Below are 22,743 nucleotides of genomic sequence, written 5' to 3' on the forward strand. Positions count from 1 at the left end.
TCCAGAACCTCAGCTTTTAATTTTACTTCCCTGCTTTTCTTCCTTAATGTCTTCTTCATGCTTTCCTTTAATTATCTTGCACAGTTTCTAACTTCTTGAGTTGACCATTAACTTTCATTTTTCGTATTTATTAATAAATCCATTTATAGATATAAATCTACCTCTGAGCCTGCCTTATCAGCATAAACTATGTTTTGTTATGTGGAATTTGCAACGTCATTTTTGCTAAATAGTCAAAATGTGTTATTTCTTTCTTTTTTGACATGAGATATTTAGAATTTTATTTTCCCAGTGAGTAAGGTTTCTCATGTTGTTGTTTATATATTTGTAAATAATATTAGTTTTATTGTATTGTGATAAAAGCGTAATATTTCCTATTTCTACATGTTAGAATTTACTGAGTTATCTAATATATAATTTGTTTTCAAAAACATTCTATAGATTTCTAAAAGACAGTGTAGTGTTCGTGAGTGAGCACTATGGTACCTATTAAATCCATATTTTTAAAAAATGTAGTTTGAATTCTCCTATACTTGATCTGTCAAAGTTGGAGAAATAGGTGAGCTGTTTCCTAAGAAAATTGACTTTCTTAGTGACTCTCTCCTCGCTTCAAACGATTCTTGTGTTATTTATGTCAATATGATGTTATTTATTTAGATAAAGCTCCATTATTATCATAGCTATATTATGGCTATATATCTTTTATAAATATAAAAAATGATGCTCTCTTATCCCTCCTAATTCTTTTAATCTTAAACTTTGAAATTAAAATTGCCAACTCTATTCTTTTTGTTTGAATGTTTCTCTATATTTTTTTATTTTTTTGTTTTTAGCCTTTTGGATATATAATTTAGAATATTATGCTAGCAGATCAAATAGAGTTTGATTTTATTTATTTTTTATTAAATTTGAGAGTCTGTTTAAAAAGATAAACACATTTATATTTTCTGTTTATTTCTTATATGTTTGATCTGTCTTTTATTCTATTGTATGATTTCTCTTTTTTTAAATGATAATTTTTTTCTGACTTTTTGGGATTATTTTTTCCTTGTTTTTATGTTCTTTATGCATCAGAATTTACATACAATGTTTTAAATTCTGTTAGGAGACAAATTTAAGCTATTTAAAAACTGTACCCAAACCTAGAATTATCAAAATTATTAAAGCCAATGACAAAATAGTGTCCACTGGCTTTCTCTTGAGAGAAATGCTGAGTCACTAGTGCTCCTCCTGGCACTGAGGATCTGTCCTGTGAGAAAACAGACATAAAAAGAGTGGAAAGGTGAAAAGAAGAGTGGGACTTTCAAGTGGTACCAAATTTATTTCACTTATCTTTTCCTTTTTTTATATGCACAAGAATGGTATGTGATTTAAAAATCTATACCTACATAAGCCTAAAAAAAGGCATCTCAATTAATATAACAAAATGCCAAGTGATAGGATATTATGTCATAATTTAAATAGCAGAAATTTTTCTTCCTTAGTGGGACCTAAAATAGTGTGTTTAGAATGGTGTTATAGAGGAGATGAAATATTATATATTCTTTTTGAAAACACTTTTCTGCATTAAAAAAAGGGAGACTGAGATGGTTCTTTTCAGCATCAGAAATCCTAAAGAGGTAAGACCTACCAACACACCTTCCCTGGAGAGGAGATTTTGCCTGTAGACCAGGGCTGCCATGCTCTGGGGCAGCTGGTGGCCCCTTGGGAATGCCTGGGTCAGATGCTGGGCCCTGAGCACTCTTGGCTTGACCGCTTGGCTCTTACTGCAACTCATGGGGATGCCCTGATCTGTCAGCAACTGGGACATTTGAGTCACACCCAAAGAGGAATTTCTCCTGTTCTCCCCCTGGGAGTCCAGACAGATTTCATCCTTATGTCAACACGTCCCCTACATCTCTGCAGAGGAAAACATTAGAAATATCTAGGTGGACTGGCTCCAGGTGACCTGTGCAGCAATATCCAGCCAGCAAGGATCCTGTGGATGCTAAGTCTGACAACCAGCAGATGTGCTGATCTTCTGTGAATGACACCGGGACCTTCACCACATCACCTGGTTATCGTTACAATCCTCCTATTTAATTTTAGCTGAAGGCCTGGTTGATATCGACTTGCAGTGCCAGTTTAGGAACCCAGCAGCCTAAGAACAGTGAGACCCAGAGACAAGATTGTCCATCTCTGAGTTTTCTTCTCTGTACAGTATTAGGAGAATTGTGCATTGAGGGCTGATTTTCTCTTTGGCTCAGCCTCTATTGCTGGCACATATCTTTCTGGTGCCTTTCAAGGACACCTATGAGATGCTCCACTGCAATACCCATGTCTGCTTTGAGTGCTCACCAAGCATACCATTTGGCCTCTCCGGACAGCCATTTCTGAATATTCTCAGTATCCAACAAAAGGGATCCTACCCAGTGCTGCACTCTGTCTGTCATACCTTCAGCTTCTTACCTTCACCTGCACACTTGGGGGAGGGGTTAGTGGAATTCTCCCAGGGTCTCCTGGAACTATTTCCTGTGACATGTTGGATTTTTCTCAGGAGCATTTGTTGCAAGCTGACCTTTTCTAGCTTTCATCAATCTCATCCCATGTAAACTCCAGCTTGATTGTATTTCTAAAAATATTATCATGTGAATGGCATCCTTCCTTAGTTTCCTGCCATGATGCAGAACTTTCCTATTTGTATGTCTCTTTGGTCATTTCAGAAAGGATCTGATAGGCAATGGAGAAAGAGAAATAGATGTCTTTGCTCTAGTTGTGTGTTTTGTTTTGTTTTTAACAGAAATCTGGTCATTTTGCATTTAGAGTGTCTGCAGGATATACAAAGAGAAACACCATGAAAATTAGTGATTGAATATATGGAACTGAGACTTAGGGGAGCTCTGTGTTAGAAATATAAATTTGGGAGGCATCAGCCCATGGTGGGAGTCAAGTCACAGGAACAGGGAAGACTGCCTAAAGCAGGAGTTCCAAAATCTTGTGGATCATCAGAATATACAGATTCCTTGGTCCTTCTTCCATAGATTCTAATTTAGTAGGCTTATGATTGTCCTCAAGAATCTATAATCTTTTTTTTTAAAGCTTCCATTGAAAGAGCTCTAAACTTGAGTACTGAGGGAAGAAGTTGTAAGGCAATGCTCCCAGTGTGGTCTTCCTTACATAAGAAAGTTTTACGTCTATATGTACCTGGCTATGTTGTAGGGATGGTGGCAGGGTCATCAACTGAAAAAGTGATGAAGATTTTGAAAAGTCATTGTGAGAAAAGGGTAGGGATGCTGATGAGACACATGTACAAAGTGAGGGGACAGAGAAAGCTGGACATCAATGAGCATGAATGTGTAACCTTCTCCTTCTTGCTCAGCAACCTGAGTATAGACATAGAGATAGTAGGAGGTTGGGTTAATAGAGTTGGGGAGGTCAAAAGACAAGGACAGGACACTGAGGACTACAAAAATTTGTTGGCATCTGACCATAGCCCCCATCCTTTCAATTTTCTGCTACCCTAAACTATTCCCAATACAGCTGCTCTTGACCTCAAGATCACCAGTCCCTTACTACCACCCATCCCCGTTTTTCTCGGTCCACGTTCTCCTCCTTTGTTAACCTGGGACCCAAGGGACATCCCTTCAGTCACTCTTTTGCCAATAACCCTCAAAATATTAAATAACTAGTTTAAGGTAATACCACTAATAAATGGTGAGACTGAGACTTGAACTTAGGCCAGCCTGAGTGTTTGTTTGTTTGTTTGTTTTTTGACCAATACTTTATATCACCCCTGCAGTTGGCATGGTGATACCCCACCCAGACCCTGTTTAATGAAGGACTTATTGCCACAGCATCTGGGAGTGCTGTCAGCAGACAGACTTCAGCTGTCAGGCCCTTTGGTATGCCTCACCTGCAGAGAGTTGCCTCATCCAAGTTCACACTCCTTCCTGGGCCACCCACCTCCAATGACCGATAAGTGTGGGAGTATACAGTCCTGGCCCTCTCAGCCCTTCTTGGGACTACTCGGAAGGGACATTCTATCTCCAGAGCTCCCTGTGAGGTCACTGAGACTGTCCTTGGGACTGCATCACAGCTCACCTTTCCCTCACCCTTCCACAGGTGTTGATCCCAAGGGCACTCCTTAATAACCATGCTCCACGCTAAACTCTCTCCGAGTCTGCTTCCTAAGAGACCTAACATAACAGCTTCTTCAAGAAATGAGAGCCAGAATTTACTGTTATAGAAGTCATATGACTTTTTACCTTTTCCAGAGACCCTATCAAGTGTTTTAGGGAAGTGTCAGATCCAGATGAAGCCGGGTGCTCCTTGCCCTGGTCACCAGGATGGCATCTAGCCATTTGGATTTCAGGTACATAGGGCTCAAGAGAGAGGGCTAATCCAGGCCTCAGTTAAGTCCAATGGTGTCAGATTTGGAATAGGGATATCCTTCTTAAGCTTCGCTATTTCCCTTTTCCCTCCCTAGTCATCCTTCTGAGGCCAGAGTCTGGCCTGGAAGACTAATCTTGAATCCCAGCTTTAAACAACCTGCAGATGAGGCAACCGATTGAAAATTTCAGGCTCACATCTGATACACCATTGCACTGTGATTTTAGTGACTGAAAGGTAAAAACATGACCTAGGCCAGAGCAAATGAATTTGAGTGGTTTTATTTCAGGTTGATTTTTCCCCCTCATATTTTATCAGTTAGAATAAACAGTCATAATATGTTAGGAAAAAAAATAATCAAGCCATCCATCAGAAAAAAAATGTTGGTTGTTTTTTAATATGATTAAGTATTATAGGAACACTAACAAATGAAAAAAAATCGATACTTGTATATTCCAAATTTGCAAGTTTCTCCACTTCACATTTTAATTATTCTTTTAAATCTATACAATCACTATGTAAAGTAACTAAATATATGATTCAGGATATATTTCTTTATAACAGAAAATGTGTGGTATTTGGTTTTCAATTAAACATCTATGAAGACTTCATCTGTGCTACCCACTTAATTAGAAAAAAATATGCAAAGTAATACCATGCTGGAAATGTCTAAATAGGGAAAGCAACTAAAATTTACATATTAAGGATGGAATATATTGCATTTAATTGGAATATGTTGCCTCCTAATCCAGCTAATATATTTTTCAGTCAGCCCCAAATTGAAGCCATATGTTATCAGCGATCACTCAGATCACTCTAAGTATATAATCTGTGTTATATTAAATAACCTTATTTAGGTAACTGCTTTAAACATTGTGTAGAAGCAAGTACTTCTTAAAGGTTTCAGTTATTGATTTTCAAATCTTCTTTGTAGGTATAAGCTTCTCAGAAGGCCAAGCATAATCACGTTTCCTGCCCAGTTGGTCTTTTCCTTTGATAACCACCCATGGTTACGATACCAGCCTGTCAATAGTCATTTAATGAGAAACTGCTGGGGGCTGAAGCCTCTACCAGGGCCTAGAAGCAAACAAAAGATTAGGTGTGCCTGGAAAAGCTTACAATAAATTGGTGGTTTTCATGGGCATAAGCCAGCATGGGTTTGCTTAATTTTCTTGTTTTTCAACAGCAATGACAAGATGTTTTTCTAGGAGTAGCATTGGCTTTGACACCCCCTTAAGCTGATAGAAAAAAAAGAATAGCTCCTATTAAGTAATAATAAAAAAAATGACAAAGTTTACTTGGTCTCCAGAGGTTTGCATATCCACAGATCAGATTTATAACATGAAGTACTGAAACATGTCTCCTACGTATTCATACATTAAGTTAAAATGTGTTCTAATCCTTTATCTTTTAAGAATAAAATGTCAGGACATTTTTGTGATTTCCTCTAACTAGTAAGACAGGAGGGAGGTTCTTCGTGAGGATTTCCAACCAAGCCATGTACAACCAATCTGATATAGATCCTTTTCTTGCCACTGGAAGGCTCCTGACAGCATGGAAGAAAAATAAAGAACAAACGTGACAATTAGTACAGGCAGTAACATGGAAGAAAATAAAGAACAAACGTGACAATTAGTACAGGCAGTAACATCACTAGTTATCTGAGCTATGTAATAACAAGTGGCCTGAACCTTTTATGTGCCTCCCCGACAAAATGAAAGCATGGAAATTATTTTGAATATAGATATTAAATTGATATATTTCTCAGATAATATAAATATCTACAAACCAGAAAAATAGGCTTGGGCATTGTAGGGTAGAGGCAAAGCATACATATAATAAATTTTCACTCTTTAAATAGAAAATGTGATCAACCAATACCTCTCCCCATTTTTGGAAAAAATGATTTTTTCTAATAGTTTAAAGCTATTATATTTGGGAGAAACAGTTATTTGAGCCCTACCACCCAATTCAGGAGAACAATCTATGTCTTAAATGGATAGTCCTCCAGTGTAGACCTTGTTTGAAGACATACTTACCTTTGTACATAGGAGTCAGTTCATGAGGTATAAATGTGAAATTGTTGGTTTCCATGTTTAGCAATGAATCTTTAGGTAAACATTCATATTTTCAGCAGGTACACCCCTAACATTTGTGGAGTGGAGGGCAAAGAGTGGAAATGGAAAAGCCCACTCCTTTTTCTCCTGCCCTGGCCTCTTCCCCCATGGTAAAGAGCCTTGCAAACATGCTGTGGACTCCATACCTCAGGAGCAGCTATCTAGGGAAGGGGCCTGGGAACCTTGGTAGCCAACTTGGGGCTAATTAGGCAGGGAATTCCAGGGTCAGGTTCCCTGGAACCTGGGAGGAGCCAGGGTTCTAGATGGGCATTCACTATGCCCCTGGCCCTTTGGGTGGGGAACACCTGGTGGAAAGTCCAAATGGAGCCCTCTAAAGCCCATGGGCCTCAATTGTCAGTGTCTCAGGGTGGCCTTTATCTTCCCTCGCTGCCTAAAATCCCACATGTTCCAAATTTAACTTTCCACCTGAATAGTTGTGAGCTTTTAAATTCACAACTAAGGTTTCTCTGTAACAATCTTAAATGTCTGCAATGATACTTACAGGACTATGAGATTAGCAGCTCTTGAGTGCTCCTGTAAGAGTTCGTTCAGTCGAACTTGGCGGTAACTCTGTGGACAACATTCAGATTTTGTTGAGGGCAGTTTTGCCAGAATTATGAATGAGAATTTATCTTCTTACCTCAAATTATGGACAAGTAGAAAAACCTCATTTAAAAGAATTACAGTTATTTCATTCAGGTTTGGAAACTTAACGGTGTTTTTAAAACTCATGGGAAATTTTAGAAACATAAAGAATAAGACCATTGTGCTATAGTGGCTTATTAAATTCTAGAAGAATAAAACAAACAAGCAACATGGATAACGGTAAAAAGAAGATAAGAATGGCCAGCGCTGGGGAACAGGTTTGCAGCTGAAGGAAACTAACCTAATCTTGATACTAATTTGATATCCTAAGAACATAGGTTATACCCTAGTCTATCCTTATTTAAGCTCTTTGATTTTTACCAGCACAGGGGACTGGTTTCAATGAAAGAGTCACCAAAAGACACATTTGGAAAAATAACTACATTAACTATTTTGCAGTGATGAGAGTAATATTATTACATTTCACTGGTTCAGAAACCAAGGTTTAGATAAGTGATTTGCTCAATTATATGAAAACTTTTTGTTAGAACTGGGAAGTTTATCACACACAGAGCTTATGATTCTTAGCTCAGTATTTTTCCACTAAATTTGAAAGGCTTTTAGTATCTCCTGCTCTAATTTGTTCCAACTTCAGCTCCTAATATAATTTATTTAAATTTTGTAGTTTAGAGGTTCTTGTGGTCCTTTCCCTTGAATGTCTAATCCAATTCAGGTGTCAATTCTTCTGCCTTATTTATTTATTTTTTTTTTTAAGAAATTCACGTTCTTTTATTTATTTATTTATGACTGCGTTGAGTCTTCGTCTCTGCGCGAGGGCCCTCTCTAGTTGCGGCAAGTGGGGACCACTCCTCATCGCGGTGCGCAGGCCTCTCACCATCGCGGCCTCTCTTGTTGCGGAGCACAGGCTCCAGACGCGCAGGCTCAGTAATTGTGGCTCACGGGCCCAGTTGCTCCGTGGCATGTGGGATCTTCCCAGACCAGGGCTCGAACCCGTGTCCCCCGCATTGGCAGGCAGATTCTCAACCACTGCGCCACCAGGGAAGCCCCGCTTCTGCCTTATTTTTATGTCCCTGCCTTTTTCATCATCCTCACTATTGCAACTTCATTCAGCTCAGGCCATGTGGGTAACTCCCATTTTATTGGGTTCTCTAGAAGAGCCCACCATTTTACATCCATCCTACAAGATGTGCTGGATCCAACTTTCATATTCATTGCTCCAATTACATATTTTCTCAGATCCCTGTGTTAGTTTTTTTTTTTTTTTTTTTTTTTATTTATATTTATTTTTTTTTGGCTGTGTTGGGTCTTCATTTCTGTGCGAGGGCTTTCTCTAGTTGCGGCAAGCGGGGACCACTCTTCATCGCGGTGCGCGGGCCTCTCACTGTCGCGGCCTCTCTTGTTGCGGAGCACAAGCTCCAGACGCGCAGGCTCAGTAGTTGTGGCTCACAGGCCTAGTTGCTCTGCGGCATGTGGGATCTTCCCAGACCAGGGCTCGAACCCGTGTCCCCTGCATTGGCAGGCAGATTCTCAACCACTGCGCCACCAGGGAAGCCCCCTGTGTTAGTTTTTATAGCTAACTTTATCAGGTTAAAATTCTTTGTTATTGTGTCAAACTGTGAGTCAATCTATATTTACTTTTCATATGTATTGACTTAAATTATTTTAGACTGATGGGTCTGTCTCCTATAAAATTAAATTGGAAAGAAGACTTCACAATATGTATCAAAAACCTGTTTTTAACTTAAAAATTGATTTTATACTAAAAAATGAAAACAATTTTCTAAATCCTCATATTCAATAATATGATTGAAAAATCACTTGAAATATGGAGAAACCCTGGATCTTGAATAATGAAATTCTATAATAGATACATTACTTCTTGATCTTTAAATCAACCATTGTTTTCTTTTTCAGCTAGTTAAATAGCAAAGTAAAGGTTAAGGGAGACAAGTCCTTACCTTTTCCTTGACTGCTTCCAGCTCTGCATCTGTAATTTTCCACGGAGTTTCTCTCTTTAATTTCTCAGCGGTTGTTAAATCTTTGCAGCTTTCATGGAGACGATATGGTTCAATCATTTCTTCAAAGAATTTCCAGCTGAAATTGGAATTATAAAAGAGGCCTCACAGTGGGAAACCAACTCATTATTTCACAGATACTCTAGGTATGACTAGCTCTGCTGGCTGCAGAATCAGAGCTGAATGTCATGCAAATCTTTTAAGAATTATCTTTGCAGGGGACTTTCCGTGAGTAAAACCATGGCTATAGTAGTGCCTCCCTATCCAGGGAAATGCCTTAACGTGTGTGAGGCCTTGATAGCCTACTAGGCATTAGATCCTCAATATAAATACACAAACACACAGATAGTAATTATTCTGCAAATACATGTTCTACATAATATAGTCAAAGACACAGTTGTAACATAGACACTTCAGCCCATAAATGAGTTTTCCATCTGCTTATTTTATAGATTCTATGGGAGACATTCATGAGTTAATGTAGGAGATGAACTAGCATCCCTGAGAGTTGGATAGGGTTGCCCTCCTCACCTTTAGTCCACATGGCAACTCCCACTCATGGCAGGAGGCTGCAGGCAGGTAGGAGAATAGTAACTAAGAGGAGCAAGTAAGTGAGTTTAATGGCTGTAAAACAATTTGAATGTTTGCTGTAAATAATGTAGCCTTTGTCCTTCTGGTATCTGATGTTGCCGCCTGAGATTTTCAAATGGCTATTGTTCAGGTGCATGTTAGAGGAAAACACAAAAATCAATAATATTTTAAAATCTGAGGGCATTTTAGAGCGATTAAGAAGAAATCATTGAATAGAAAAGTAGGAGCAGTATCTCAGAGCTGTGGAACATTTTAAAAATTGCTGAAAAATCTCATTCTTGTCTTTCATGAGAATCTCATAAGACTTTTTTTTTTTTTTTTAAGTAGAGGGAAGGATTTTTTATTTAATTTATTTATTTATTTATGGCTGTGTTGGGTCTTCTTTTCTGTGCGAGGGCTTTCTCTAGTTGCGGCAAGCAGGGGCCACTCTTCATCGCGGTGCGCGGGCCTTTCACTATCGCGGCCTCTCTTGTTGTGGGGCACAGGCTCCAGACGCGCAGGCTCAGTAGTTGTGGCTCACGGGCCTAGTTGCTCCGCGACATGTGGGATCTTCCCAGACCAGGGCTCGAACCCGTGACCCCTGCATTGGCAGGCAGATTCTCAACCACTGAGCCACCAGGGAAGCCCCAGACATTTTTTTTTGATAGATTTATTTAATTAATTTATTTATTTTTGGCTGTGTTGGGTCTTCGTTGCTGTGCGCGGGCTTTTCTCTAGTTGTGGCGAGTGGGGGCTACTCTTCATTGTGGTGCGTGGGCTTCTTACTGCGGTGGCTTCTCTTGTTGTGGAGCACGAGCTCCAGGCACGTGGGCTTCCGTAGTTGTGGCTCGCGGGCTCTAGAGCACAGGCTCAGTAGTTGTGGCGCATGGGCTTAGTTGCTCCACGGCATGTGGGATCTTCCTGGACCAGGGCTCGAACCCGTGTCCCCTGCACTGGCAGGCGGATTCTCAACCACTGTGCCGCCAGGAAACCCCCAAGACTTATTTTTAAAATAGCACAAAACAAAGTTTATAATTTATAGGAGTAGTTGTCTTTACTATGCTACTGTAGGATGATCTCAAATATAAAGTTTTCTTTGGTTTTATATAATGTGGCTTACTTATAATTTAGTAACTTTGGAATGAGTGATAATTAGAATCAATGTGCTGTTAGGTTAAGAAATTAAAATATGAAGCAATGAGTTCAGTGATCTCATCAGTTGTCCTGATTTAGGATTTGTACAAAGTACAGAGATTACAAAGGAGTAGGTTGTCCCTACCAGTGTGCTTTTTTTAAGGGATTGAAGAGATACTTAATGCAGTAGATTTCTGATGCTTTGACTTATTTAGAATGGTAGACAATGACAGGGAAGGAATAAGACTGATAGGCCCTATTATTCTTTCAACCACACAATACTTTTATTTGCTATTCCTCCCAACAGTGCTGTGCTTTCAGAGACCTTGGCGGTAATCAGTGCAAAGCTGCTGGCCTAGGAGAAAAGAGCCTGGGTTCTTGCTCCAGCTCTTCCATTGTCCTCCTTGACCTGGATAGCCTTGCCTATAATAGGGGGTAAAAATGGCTGCTCAAAGCTGGCACGTGGTTGGTGTGAGTGTTAATATGATGATTTGGGTGACAGTGCTCTGAAAAGTATGAAGTGCCCTGTAAAAGCAAGGCATTCATTTTACTCAACAGCCATAGGACTGAGGTTAGCAATTGACAGTTTCTCTGTTTAAGCTCTACATATAATTATTTTGATCAGGATAAGAGTTTTCTTAGCATCTCAGCCCAGGTGCTTATTAGAAAGTGCAGTTCAAAAATAGTTTCCTAAGAAATGGAAAGTGGAAAGGCGATTGCTGGTTGTCCCCCCGGCATGCATACTATGTTTCTCCATTGTAGCTTGGGTGGGAATGACTCTATCCCCAGCATCAGCCAGTCAATACAACTCTATTCCTTCTGCCAGACTGATTGGCCAGGGTGGGCACATAACCCAGGAAAGCTTGACCAATAGACACCTTGCATTTTACTGACCACAGCAAGTGGCTCAGTGGCTTGGGTTGGTGCTACCTGAATGCAGCCAATGACCTGAGTTCAACAACTGGGGAAGAGACAAACTTTTTCTCCCACTGAACACAAATGAGCAAATATGTAGTTCTGGCTACTATGGGCAGTCATCTTGGTTTTATAAGCTAAATCAACTTTGATTGATGATTTCATAATGTAAGGTAGAGTAGAGAGAATGAAGGAGAATTAGTCCTTAATTGTAAAATTAACCGTCTAGATCAAGCTTCACCTGAAAGCCAAAATACCCTTGGATTTTTCAGTTAAGTTTGATAATAATTTCCATTATTTAAGTCACTATGAGTTAAGTTTTCTTTTCCTTGCAATTGAAGCATGCTAAGTGACACAGTAGGTTATAATGGGGCTATATTTGTTCATTTATTTTCTCTAAACTCTTACTGCTCCTTATCTATGTTTATCTTTGATTTCTTCATCCTAAGGCTCATCCCTGAGTTGGCCATTTTCCATTCTCCTAGCTTGGTGAACCAAACGTAGCTCAAGATTTCTATTTGATTCTTATTAAATCTGATCTTTCTTATAATTATTTTTTAATTCTAGAATAGTTCAAGTATTACATACTATTAAATACAAGTGAGAATTAATTTAATTAAAAAAATTAACTTATAGCTGCCCTGCCTTCCCCATCCTTGTTCCTCATAATAACGAAGTTAAAAACATTTTTTGACTGCATAAAAATTTCCCCCTAAGTTCATATAAGAGTTCTTCTCTCAAATTAATATATTTGTTGTTTTTGTGATCACACTAGCATCTTTCAACTAAATTATCTAGTTAATTGCTTCTAGTTTCTCTCTGATTTCTGTTTAAAGATTGCTGTTCTTTTGACCTATTACTTTTAATTCAGTCTATGCAATAAAAAATGAAATTTAACCACAAGAGCTTTTCAGTTTTCCCTGGCCCAATTATTTTTCTCATTAACTTTGCTTTTGTACTCCCTTTCACCCTTGCTCTACCATATTTATAGATAATATTTTTATGATAGAATGTCTCCATCAAGACTTACTCATGTTTTATGGGTAGTTGAAAGATCTATTAAAGGCAATTGAAGGGCAGTTAACATTAGCCTCCAACATGGAAATCACTGACAAACTATTTTCAATATTGTGTGAAAATAGTGACCAAGAAAGAACAGTGATCAGGAGATAGCTGTTAATGGTAGACAAGGGCTGCCTGACCAACAAGGCCCATGTGAAAGCTGAAGTTGAGACAGTGCTGTAAGCTCTGGGCCCTGGGTCTAGGGCTGCATCAGCCCAGGGGAAGAGTTCTCTTTCTCTTATTAAACCACTCAGAGGAGTTGCCTTTTAAAAATTATCACAAAGGTGCTAGGTGTGCTACCAGTGGCCATTTGTGAGATTTACTGAATGACCATCCTCTGTTCTAAAATTTACCTTCAAATATTGGAAAAGCCATTGCCAGCATTGGACATGTGGTTGTTTTATAGAGTAATAGGGCATCAGTTATAGCTGAAGACTGAAGAGAGAAGGATGGCACTTCCAGCACACCTCTTCTTGGTGGCCTTTTGTCTTCACACCAGGGTACATTCACTGCAGTTATTCTAGTAAGAATGGACTTTTTTTCCTGCATCTTCCTCAAGACCTTGAAATATCACAGAGAGAATCTCCACAATTGTGAAAACTAATTCATTTTTTTTTTTTTCCTGAGAAAGGGAAATAGATCTCTTCACTGCAGCATGTGGAGGATATGTAAGAAACACCAAATCAGAATGGTGTCTAAAGTCAAATTTAGATACCAGGACAAAGGCACAAATGCCTGGGTCCTTTGTTTCTTACGACTATGCATAGAGTTTTCTCCTTGAGAAGAGGAAACCATGGAACAAAGGTCAGGGGTAGGAAGATGAAGAGTGTCTAGCCTGTGATGGACACTCAAAGAAGGAAGAGGCATGGTTAGTAAAAGAGATACATCGGCATCCTCAGTGATAGGACAGAAAGGATGGGTATGCAGCAGGTGACCACGGCAGCTGGGCAGAGACTAGCACAAAAGAGAGGGAAGGAAACAGGAACTTGGGTAGAGAAAACCATATTGATGGATAAAGAGGCAAAGGATATAGAAACAAATTAATCAGCAAGCACAGACAGTCCTTAGCTGCTGATAAGACAAACAACAGCAAGAAGAATTCACCTACAAGAAGTAGGTGACTGATCTGTGCCCAGCACTGAGCCAGGGCTTATAGAAAATCCAAAGTCAGTAGGGGACACTGTGACTGTGCTCTAGACAACAGTAAGTGGTCCTGTACTTGCAGAGCGCTGGCAGGCTCTGGCCTGTTGCTAAGTGGCACATACTAGGGAATCACTGGACCTGCTGTGTTATGAAAGAGAATGCATTCCCACCAATTAGAGCTATAAGATGAGCCCTTTTGATCACATCACTGCAAAAGCCAAGAGGCAGCAACTTAGGAATTAAAATTCTTCAAGTGAAATGTGGAAGGCTACCAGAGGTTACCACATGACAGTTCACTTCATATCAGAATGTTAATTCCATTTACCAAGGAGGATGATAAATCTGTTCTTAATTTTTCTTAACTGTTTGTAACTGTAGAAATACAGGAATGAAAGGCATTAGTGGTATATATGATGTAAGGAAATACTACATAGTAATAATCCAGGTTAACCCTGTCAATTATAGCTTTCTTATCACAGTTAAGATGTTTCATAAAGCTGTTTTAACTGACCCATAATAACATTGGAGGAATCATGAATACCCTCAAACTATATGAAGTTCGAGGTTGCCATTTGGTCAGTAAGAATGCATCTTAAATCTGGATGATTTTCAGTTAGTTATTAAGCTCATCTGGGATAACAATGAATCAAAAGGAGGGAAGAGCAAGAAGGCTCAAGGAATATGGAATTGCAATCCATGAAGAACTGCAGGAGGAAGGAGAAATGATGGTCAACAGAAATGAGAAGAGGTCCAAGAGTCCAGCAAGGACCTAAGCCATACTGAGACCTTCGTGTCTCCCTCTACTCTAACCCTTGGAGACCCCATTCCACACCAAATCAAATGTATTAAACTGCATCTAGGTGCAACAGTAAATATGATTTTGGACTGTAAACAATGGAAAATATTTTATAATTGCTAAGTCATTGCTCTAAGTACTTTATAATTGGCTATGATTTTCAGACAATCTTCTTACACCTCTGGGGACTCCTTTTAAGATCTACCTACAAATTGTTTTCAAGTATCATGGAGTTGACAAATTTAACCATCAATGAAGTTAAAACGATGTTGTTTTGAAGACATTTAAACAATTATTTCAATGCTTTTCATTTAAAAATTTTGGAACCAATACATTTTCTTGCCAGGCTTCAGATAGTTTTAGAGACCCCCTTTAGGGGCTCTCATAGGCTTCCCATTCAGGATGCCCCACCAGTAATGTAAAAACTTACCCTGACTGCTCAGGTCAGAATTGTCTGAGCTTGTGCTTCCTGTTACTCTTGCCACCATAGAAACCAATAACATGAAGGGCAATTCTAAAATGTTAACTAAATGGTGTTTCAACAATTCTTCCTCTCAAGCTCATCTTCACCTTAAAACCTTTTCCTTCCATTAGAACGTGATAGCTCTGTGTCATGATTATTTGAAATCCCTTTTTATTATATCCTATCAGGAGTCACTGCAGTAAATCCATAACAGTTTTACCTTCTAATAATCAACACAGAAGAGGAGAGAGTACCACGAATAAACAATGGATCTTGTTAAATATTTCATACCTTTCTTTGTTTGGCTTAGTGTTGATGTCACCAATGACATGGATGTCTGCAAATTTTATCCTAAATTTGCTCAGGAGGGAAGCCATTCTGAAAATATAAGAGAGAAACACTTCATCATTGCATATTTAGCTATTTTCAATCAAAGAGTTTTGATTTCATGTCTTATTTCAGCTTAGACTTTGGACAAAGGCTTTGGTTAGTGTTTGATTTTCATTACAGTACTTGATAAATACAGATAAATGTGGACCAAGTTATTCCATTGAAGGCAAAGAGAAATTTCTGTAGGTGCAGTCACTGGAAACAGCAAACCCAGCTCTGCATTCATGTTTCAGGGAAGATAATGTGGAGCTGTCCACTCTTCCTTATCATTTGGGAAAAAGAGAGCAAGTTCCAATACTTATTGACTATTATGGATAATTTTTATAGAGTTACTGACAAACTACTGACAAACTAATAATTATTATATATTACATCATTATAGATTAAAGGTTTTTTCCCTTAGAAACTGAACATTTTGATATAATTTCAAAGTTACAAAAAAGTTACAAGAATAGTGCAAAGAAAGCTCAGATTCACCAATTGTTTATATTTTGCCCCATTTGATCTGTCATTCTCTTTTTCTCTTTTTCTATCTACATCTGTCTATCTATATATTTTTCGCTTGCTGGCTTTCTACCTCCTACCTATTTTCCATTTTAAAGTAAGTTGCAGATATCAGGCACCTTTACCTCTAAATACTTCAGTGGGTATTTCCTAAGAACAAGGACATTCTCTTTTATAAACAGAGTACAGTTTTTGAAATCAAGAAATTTAACACTGATGCCCTACTACCATCTAATCCACCAGCCATTTTCAAATTTTATCACTTGTCCCAATAAGGTACTAGAGGCTCTAAGAAAATATAAATTATTATAGACCTCATGTTAGTTTCCATTTTAGTATGACTCTCTTTACAAGGAATTAAATATTTTGAATACCTTTCTAAGAGGGGGGAGAAAATGTGAAAAACTACTGAATAAGAGCCAGTCATTATTTTGTGATTTCTGGAAGTAGCAGTTCCAGGAAGGGCTAGGACTTAGGCATGTCATGAGGGACCAAGTGCCGCCAAAGGTCATTCTCCAGATTTCCGCCAGAGACCTTTGGATGCACCACACTCTCGGCATGCTTGTTGCTCTCACAACTACAGATCAACTCTCCATGACTAAAGTAATAAGAAAGACACAGACTCACACCGTGGGACTTATTTATTTTTTTAATTAGAAGAGCTATCAACAGTCATCCATTTAAACACTTTCACACTACAAGTGAAAAACTGGGGACCCAGATATGTGCAGTGACTGTTGCGAAGTCCTGCAGCTTGTTGGTGGCAGAGTTGTGGCTTGGACCAGATGCAGTCTCTCTGTTCTCTTCTAAGTGTGCTGTGCTAGAGTGACTGCTGTGAATTAATAGGTTTGAATCTCCCAGAAGAAACTATTGGACACAAATGCCTTCAGGCTCTTCCTTTCTTGGATGCATTTATGAGTCAGAACAAAATAAACATTATACAAGATAATGATACTCTCATTCAAGATTTGAGATGAGGCTTCTGTGCCAAATGCTTGTTGGAAGCATTTGTGGAAGGGGATAAAAGGACTGAAGACAATGATTAGAAAAATTACACAGATAATTTACTGACCAGAAACAAGTAAGCTTGAGGCCTATCATGGTGACTTTGTCTTTAAATTTATTGTGCCTCAAAGATGCTTACAATTCTTAAAATTAAAGCATTAAAACAGCAAACATCCAAACACAGGAGTGATAAATTACTTACGTAATTTTTTCTTCTTCAATGCGATTGATCTTCCCTCCGACATAGATTCTTAATTTACAGTCTCTCCATTTTTTTCTGAGAGTCAAGATATAGGGGATAAGGAGTGTTAACCCTAACAACAAAAAAAGAGTAGATTATGACAAAAGAATGAGCATATCCAACTGAAAGGAAATGAGTAGCTTCATATCTTTAGTCTTTCCCACACTCATAGCTCCTGCATAATTTAAATCTTTGGAGAACACGGAAATGTTATTCTTTAACTGATATCGTTTCATATACGTTCCCATGCAGTTTGTTAAATTTATCAACATAGAAATTCTGCTCCCTAGTGTATATTCTGGAATTTTTTACCTCCATCATCAAACAACCACCAAACATCAATTGTGCCTTTTCCTTGCTTCTTTTTAAATTGGGTGCTGGCTTCCACCAGTTTCTGGTTGATCTCCCCCACATGCATCGACTGGATTGTGTTAATGCTGCTGTCTGTAATGAAAGAGAAAGTAGTACATCCATTTGTCTTTTGAGGAAAGAAGCAAAATAACTTTCTAATAAATCTCTTCAGGAAAATAGAGGAAGGGTCATGAATTTGTAAGTGTTTTTTATACTTATGGGTAAATATTGAGTCCTATCCTCCAAAAAAGGAGAGATAAAGGTCAAATTCCACAATAATTTAGAACACCTTCAATAGTTCAGAAAAACTTGATATTGATCTTATGATTACAGTTTTCATTATAAAGCAGCAGATTTTTTTTTCAGATCCTTAGTAATCTCTCTCAGAGCAGAACTATTATTCAGACAGGTAACAATGCTAAATTATCTGATACAAAAGCCAAAATATCCCGATTTTTCCAAATTTCAGGTATAACGCAACTTATATTTTCAGATGTACTTAAAAGTAGAACATGTGGTTATTGGTTTTCTAGAGATAAGCAGAAGAATCAGAAGTACTCCTTCACTAGACAATTTGTTCATTTGAGCGCAATTTTGGTGTAAATTCCATCAATGTCTGGATTATAAACGTTGCCAGGGACCATGAGCATCTTGACTCTCTATGACCCTTTGGTCCTAATGTGGGCCTGGCTTACTCTTCTGTTTTCTCTTCAAGGAATCTGTGACTCTAAGGTAAAGCCATTTGAGCTATTTGAATCTCTGTGAATGAGATGAAAAAGCCAGGAAATATGATTAAAAATACCTTTTCTTGAGTTATAGTTAAGAGTGTACATAAAGTACTTAAAAAAAATTCTTAATGCAATTTCCACCCTAACATGGACACAGCAAAAGTGTACCAGGGGACTAGGGCAGTGTTTGCTCAGAACCGTTGTTCCTATTTCCCAGTAGGGGTTTCTTTCCTACTCCATATATATTATTTCTCATTTCCACATCTTTGAAAGTTGCGACTTCATTGCTCTATTTCAAAGCGATGGTGTCAGCATAGTGCTTAGAGTAGAGCTGACAGCCTCTTCAGAGCTTCCTGTCTGATCTAAGAGGTTCTGAGGATGCTTTGTTCTGTCTTTTGTTGTTTTCATGTTTGGGCCTGTCGGTTCTGAAGCAATTATCTCATATTGTTTGTATCTCCCTAGGACCGCTAAGGGAGAAAGTTAAATATCTTTACAAAACGGACCAAACTCTGCCCCCACTGACATGCAAATCGAAGCATCCAGAGGACCGTGTATGAGTGCCTGGAGGCAGAGTTGGTCCTAACTCAGAAGAGTCGTCAGCTAACAAAGGCCTGGAGCAGTGAAGGGGCCTACTTCAGAGCTGTGTTTGAAAATTTAGGTGTTGGAAACAAAACATAACATAATCTTGCTTTTCTGAACAATGAGACATGTTGACTTTCAGAGGTGTACATTTTTGCCCAAAGTATTGCGATGCAGAAACAGCGTTCCAGAATAAATAAGTCCCACTTTCACTAATAAGGACCTTAATGCTTCCCTCCTCCCCATCAGCTAGAGAACAGTATGGGTTATGACTTCTGAATTTTCCATTGTTTTCAGATTGTACCGTTGCATAGTGCAGATTCAATGGATAGTTAATTCTTCTCATGGGTACACGAAATAATTGAAAAGGAAAGAAGATAGTAGTTAGTATCCAGATGGTCTTATTCTAATATTTACACCCTGAAAGACCTCATGTAACTCCAACTTTGGATTCAAACACATCATTTTTCTAGAAAATGTCCTTTTAAGGGGACAAAGGCACAGTAGGTTCTCCCCTAGTCCATGGAATGTTCCTGGCACCCAAGGGTACCTCTAGTGTTTGAAGAGGGGAAATGTTTGGATTTCCTATAATTCTATGTAAATATATAAAAATGTTGTATTACAGGTTAAATTTAGTCCTTGGGTCACAGTAGGAAAATAAGCAAACAGAACCAAACCTTTTCCAGGGTAGGAGACAACCTCTTTGAAGGGCCTCTTTGAAAGGTTGGCTCTTATTAACCTAGACCAGCAGCTAAGTCTCAATTTGGATCTTGCTACTTGACTTGGAGACCCTGCCAGAGAAATGATCTTTCCTGGGCCTTACACCAGTGAATGACTTCAGTAACTATATAGGATTATTTGTGCATGAAAGAAAGAAATGTTAACATTCTAATTTTCTACCAGCAGAGGTCGCTGTGGACCTCATTAAACTCAAACCGGCAGCGTTTCTGGAAAGAAAGCAATTTTCAAAAAAATCAGTTATTTGAATCACCTGTTTATTAAACTTATAACAAGGTCTCATTCTGTGGTCCTCCATTTCTGGAATGTATACTGAACATTCAGAGATAAGTGTACCATTCAGCCAAATCTGCAGGTAATTAGTGTCAATGAAGTTCCAAGTCCGGAATTCTGGTTTGTGACAGAGATGCATTTTTGAAATTAGAATTCTATCTGGATCCCTTATTTACCTGTACCCGTCGACTTTCAATCTCCTGAAACGTCTGCAAGGTGTGCGTGAGGTGTGTGGGTGTAGATAAACCAGTTTGGGGGCTGGGTCACGAATTTCTATCCCCTTTACATCTTAACTAAGAATTTTCTATTTTATGACATTCCATCTGCTTAAGCACGGTATGACTCCCAAACCAAATATTATTTTAAAACAAAGTTTTTACAGTAAGATGGTACAAAGGGGTGAATGTTGTTGATAAATGACAATAGCTTCTACCTTTTAGCCATACTATCTTCTCTTAAGGAAATATCTTTCAGTCCTTACCTACACTCAACGCCCCCAACGTCTTAGATGCTGACTACTGACCCCTATAGACACTCAAGTCGTGGCTTGTCTTGTAATCTTTCCTGTAAATTTTAAAGGTACTTACCTTTCTTGGGAGTTGGCTTAGTAATGTTCAGCTTGCCAGCTTTTTTAAACAAGCCTCTGAGGCCTCCACTTTCTTCTTCGCATTCATTATCTTTGATAGTGGCTTCCAAAGCCAGTCTCTCCTGTTCTAATTTCTCTAATTCATCTGATGAAAGAAGACAAAATCACTTACTCTGCTCAGAGCAACAAAGTTTCTAGGAACAATCTTATTAACGATTTTAATATTAAAAATGGTGTCTGTGCAATTAAATGATTATTTATACATAATATGATTTTTCTGAATGATTATTAAAATAACGTATATCACTAAATTGTATTCAGAAAGTAACAACTAGCTCAGAAAAATGACTCTATGTGTTGTTATAATACATGAAGACACTGGGTTTTTTATGTGTGAGGGCAAGGGAGGCTATTTAATGCCATCTTTATTTACTACTGGCAACACAAAATACCAGATCCACTGTAATAAGATCTTGTACACCGAAAGCTACTGATTTACTGACCTAAGCTACTGGGCCAGATATTTTACAACTGGGAGTGACAAAAATTACGGAAGTATACTGGGTGTATATCAGGCACAGAGCAATGCCTCCTGAATTGAAACATAAAACTAGAGAACAAGAATTAAGGAAAGAGAACCATATCTAATAATAAACCCTGTGGGCTCCAAGTACAAATTACAGTGAAAAATATCCACCACCAACAATTCTTTCCAAGAAGGAAAATACTTTCTGGAGTGAGTGACCAAAGCAAAAGAAATAAAAGCTGAGGTTTCTGTGTGCCTGTCAGAATCCACATTGCTGAAAAGGGCCTCATGACACTGGAGTCTGGAATAAGAGTCAAGCTGTGCCAAATGTCCTGTCCAGGGTTTAGACCTACTATCCAAGCTTTTATGTTGCGTTTAGCTGCCTTTTATCTTTTTTGGATTCTGATTGTGACGGAAAATTCCTAGCTGCTATGTAATCATTGCATCCCTCTCTGAACTTAACCTGTACTGAATCAGGGTAAATAAGACTTTAAAGGCAGTCATATGGCTGTGTTAAAGAATGATGGGCATTCTTGCTTCCAGTCGTAAGGTGGCACTCTTGTCAGAGTCCCTCATCTTCTTGCCTACTAAAGACAGAGCCTTAGAAAATGAGCCAGGTTCCGAGGAAGAGAGTAGAAAACCTAGATTCAGTGTCACGAAACACAGGTAGGGCTACTGTAAATGTCAACCCTCGGAGCCTGTTGCCTTATCTATCTGGGAAGTGAAGCTATACAAACTCTAGATTTATCAATTTTGTACTAACTAAATCTGTCAGGCCAGTCACATCCCTAGATGGTGCTGTTATTCAGCTACACAGAAGTGTCTGGCCCCTTTCCAGGTGCTAGCAATTAATCTTTTGCCAGTGGCATGAGATTTAAGGTCAAATCACCCATGTGATTTCCCCAAAGCTTCAAAGGTTCTCAAGACCAGCAAGCAGCTATAGAAAATCTAAGAAATCAGATAGATGGTATTAAAGCTTAGACAGGAGTTGCTTACCCCTGACTTTCAAAATGTGAACACAAGCTGCATTGCACTGGGGGCCATAACCTATTACAGCTCTGCTCCTGGCTTTATGTGACATTGGGCAAGTCATTTACTTTTCCTATGCCTCTGATTTCCTATCTGTGAAATGGAAAATTGTAACCCTTCGCCTTTCCCACCCTCCTAGTGTTGCAAAAAAGAATAAACAGCTCCTGAATAGTGCTTTGTTGCTCCTTAGAGAACGAAGCAATGAGTGCATTTCTATAGGCAGTGTATTGATGGAACTTCTGGAAATCGGCTTAGTCATGCAAAGCAAATCAAGTATTTTGAGAAGGCTGGGAGTTATTTTAGAATTTAATATTTATTGTACACTCTTGGGTGCCAGGGACTGTGCTGCATGTTATTCATTCCCAAACAACTCTGAGAAAGTTACTATTATTATCCTCATTTTGTAGATGAAGAAACTGAGGCTCAGAAAGTTTAAGTAATTTGTCTGATGTCACCCAGCAAATAACAGGGTTCCTGTGCAAAGAAGTCTGCTTGACTCCAAATTCTGTATGCTCTCCTCTATGAAGACCTTCTGCTGTTGGCTTATTGCTATTATTTCAGAGTTGTTTTTATTAACCTCCAACTCTTTATCCTCAGATGAACC

The 22,743-nt window shown here is 38.6% G+C and overlaps 1 protein-coding gene and 1 long non-coding RNA gene across 8 annotated transcripts in view; one reads left to right on the top strand and one right to left on the bottom strand.

Moving 5' to 3' along the window:
- LOC103000497 (uncharacterized) overlaps window positions 1–22,743 on the top strand; it is a 137,590-nt gene that overhangs the window by 22,522 nt on the left and 92,325 nt on the right. The gene's annotated exons all lie outside the window — the stretch shown is intronic.
- SLC12A1 (solute carrier family 12 member 1) overlaps window positions 5,582–22,743 on the bottom strand; it is a 93,173-nt gene continuing 76,011 nt past the window's right edge. For all 6 annotated transcript variants that reach the window (XM_057544651.1, XM_007170446.2, XM_057544649.1 and 3 more), the window contains exons 21-27: window positions 20,586–20,729; window positions 17,642–17,773; window positions 17,291–17,402; window positions 15,481–15,567; window positions 9,050–9,185; window positions 6,988–7,055; window positions 5,582–5,914 (exon numbers count right to left, since the gene is read on the bottom strand). In XM_057544651.1, the coding sequence (XP_057400634.1) occupies window positions 5,779–5,914; window positions 6,988–7,055; window positions 9,050–9,185; window positions 15,481–15,567; window positions 17,291–17,402; window positions 17,642–17,773; window positions 20,586–20,729 (815 nt within the window). In that variant the 3' untranslated portion in view covers window positions 5,582–5,778. The remainder of the gene's footprint in view (window positions 5,915–6,987; window positions 7,056–9,049; window positions 9,186–15,480; window positions 15,568–17,290; window positions 17,403–17,641; window positions 17,774–20,585; window positions 20,730–22,743) is intronic.

Source organism: Balaenoptera acutorostrata, chromosome 3, assembly GCF_949987535.1.
Source record: "Balaenoptera acutorostrata chromosome 3, mBalAcu1.1, whole genome shotgun sequence".
NCBI lineage: Eukaryota > Metazoa > Chordata > Mammalia > Artiodactyla > Balaenopteridae > Balaenoptera > Balaenoptera acutorostrata.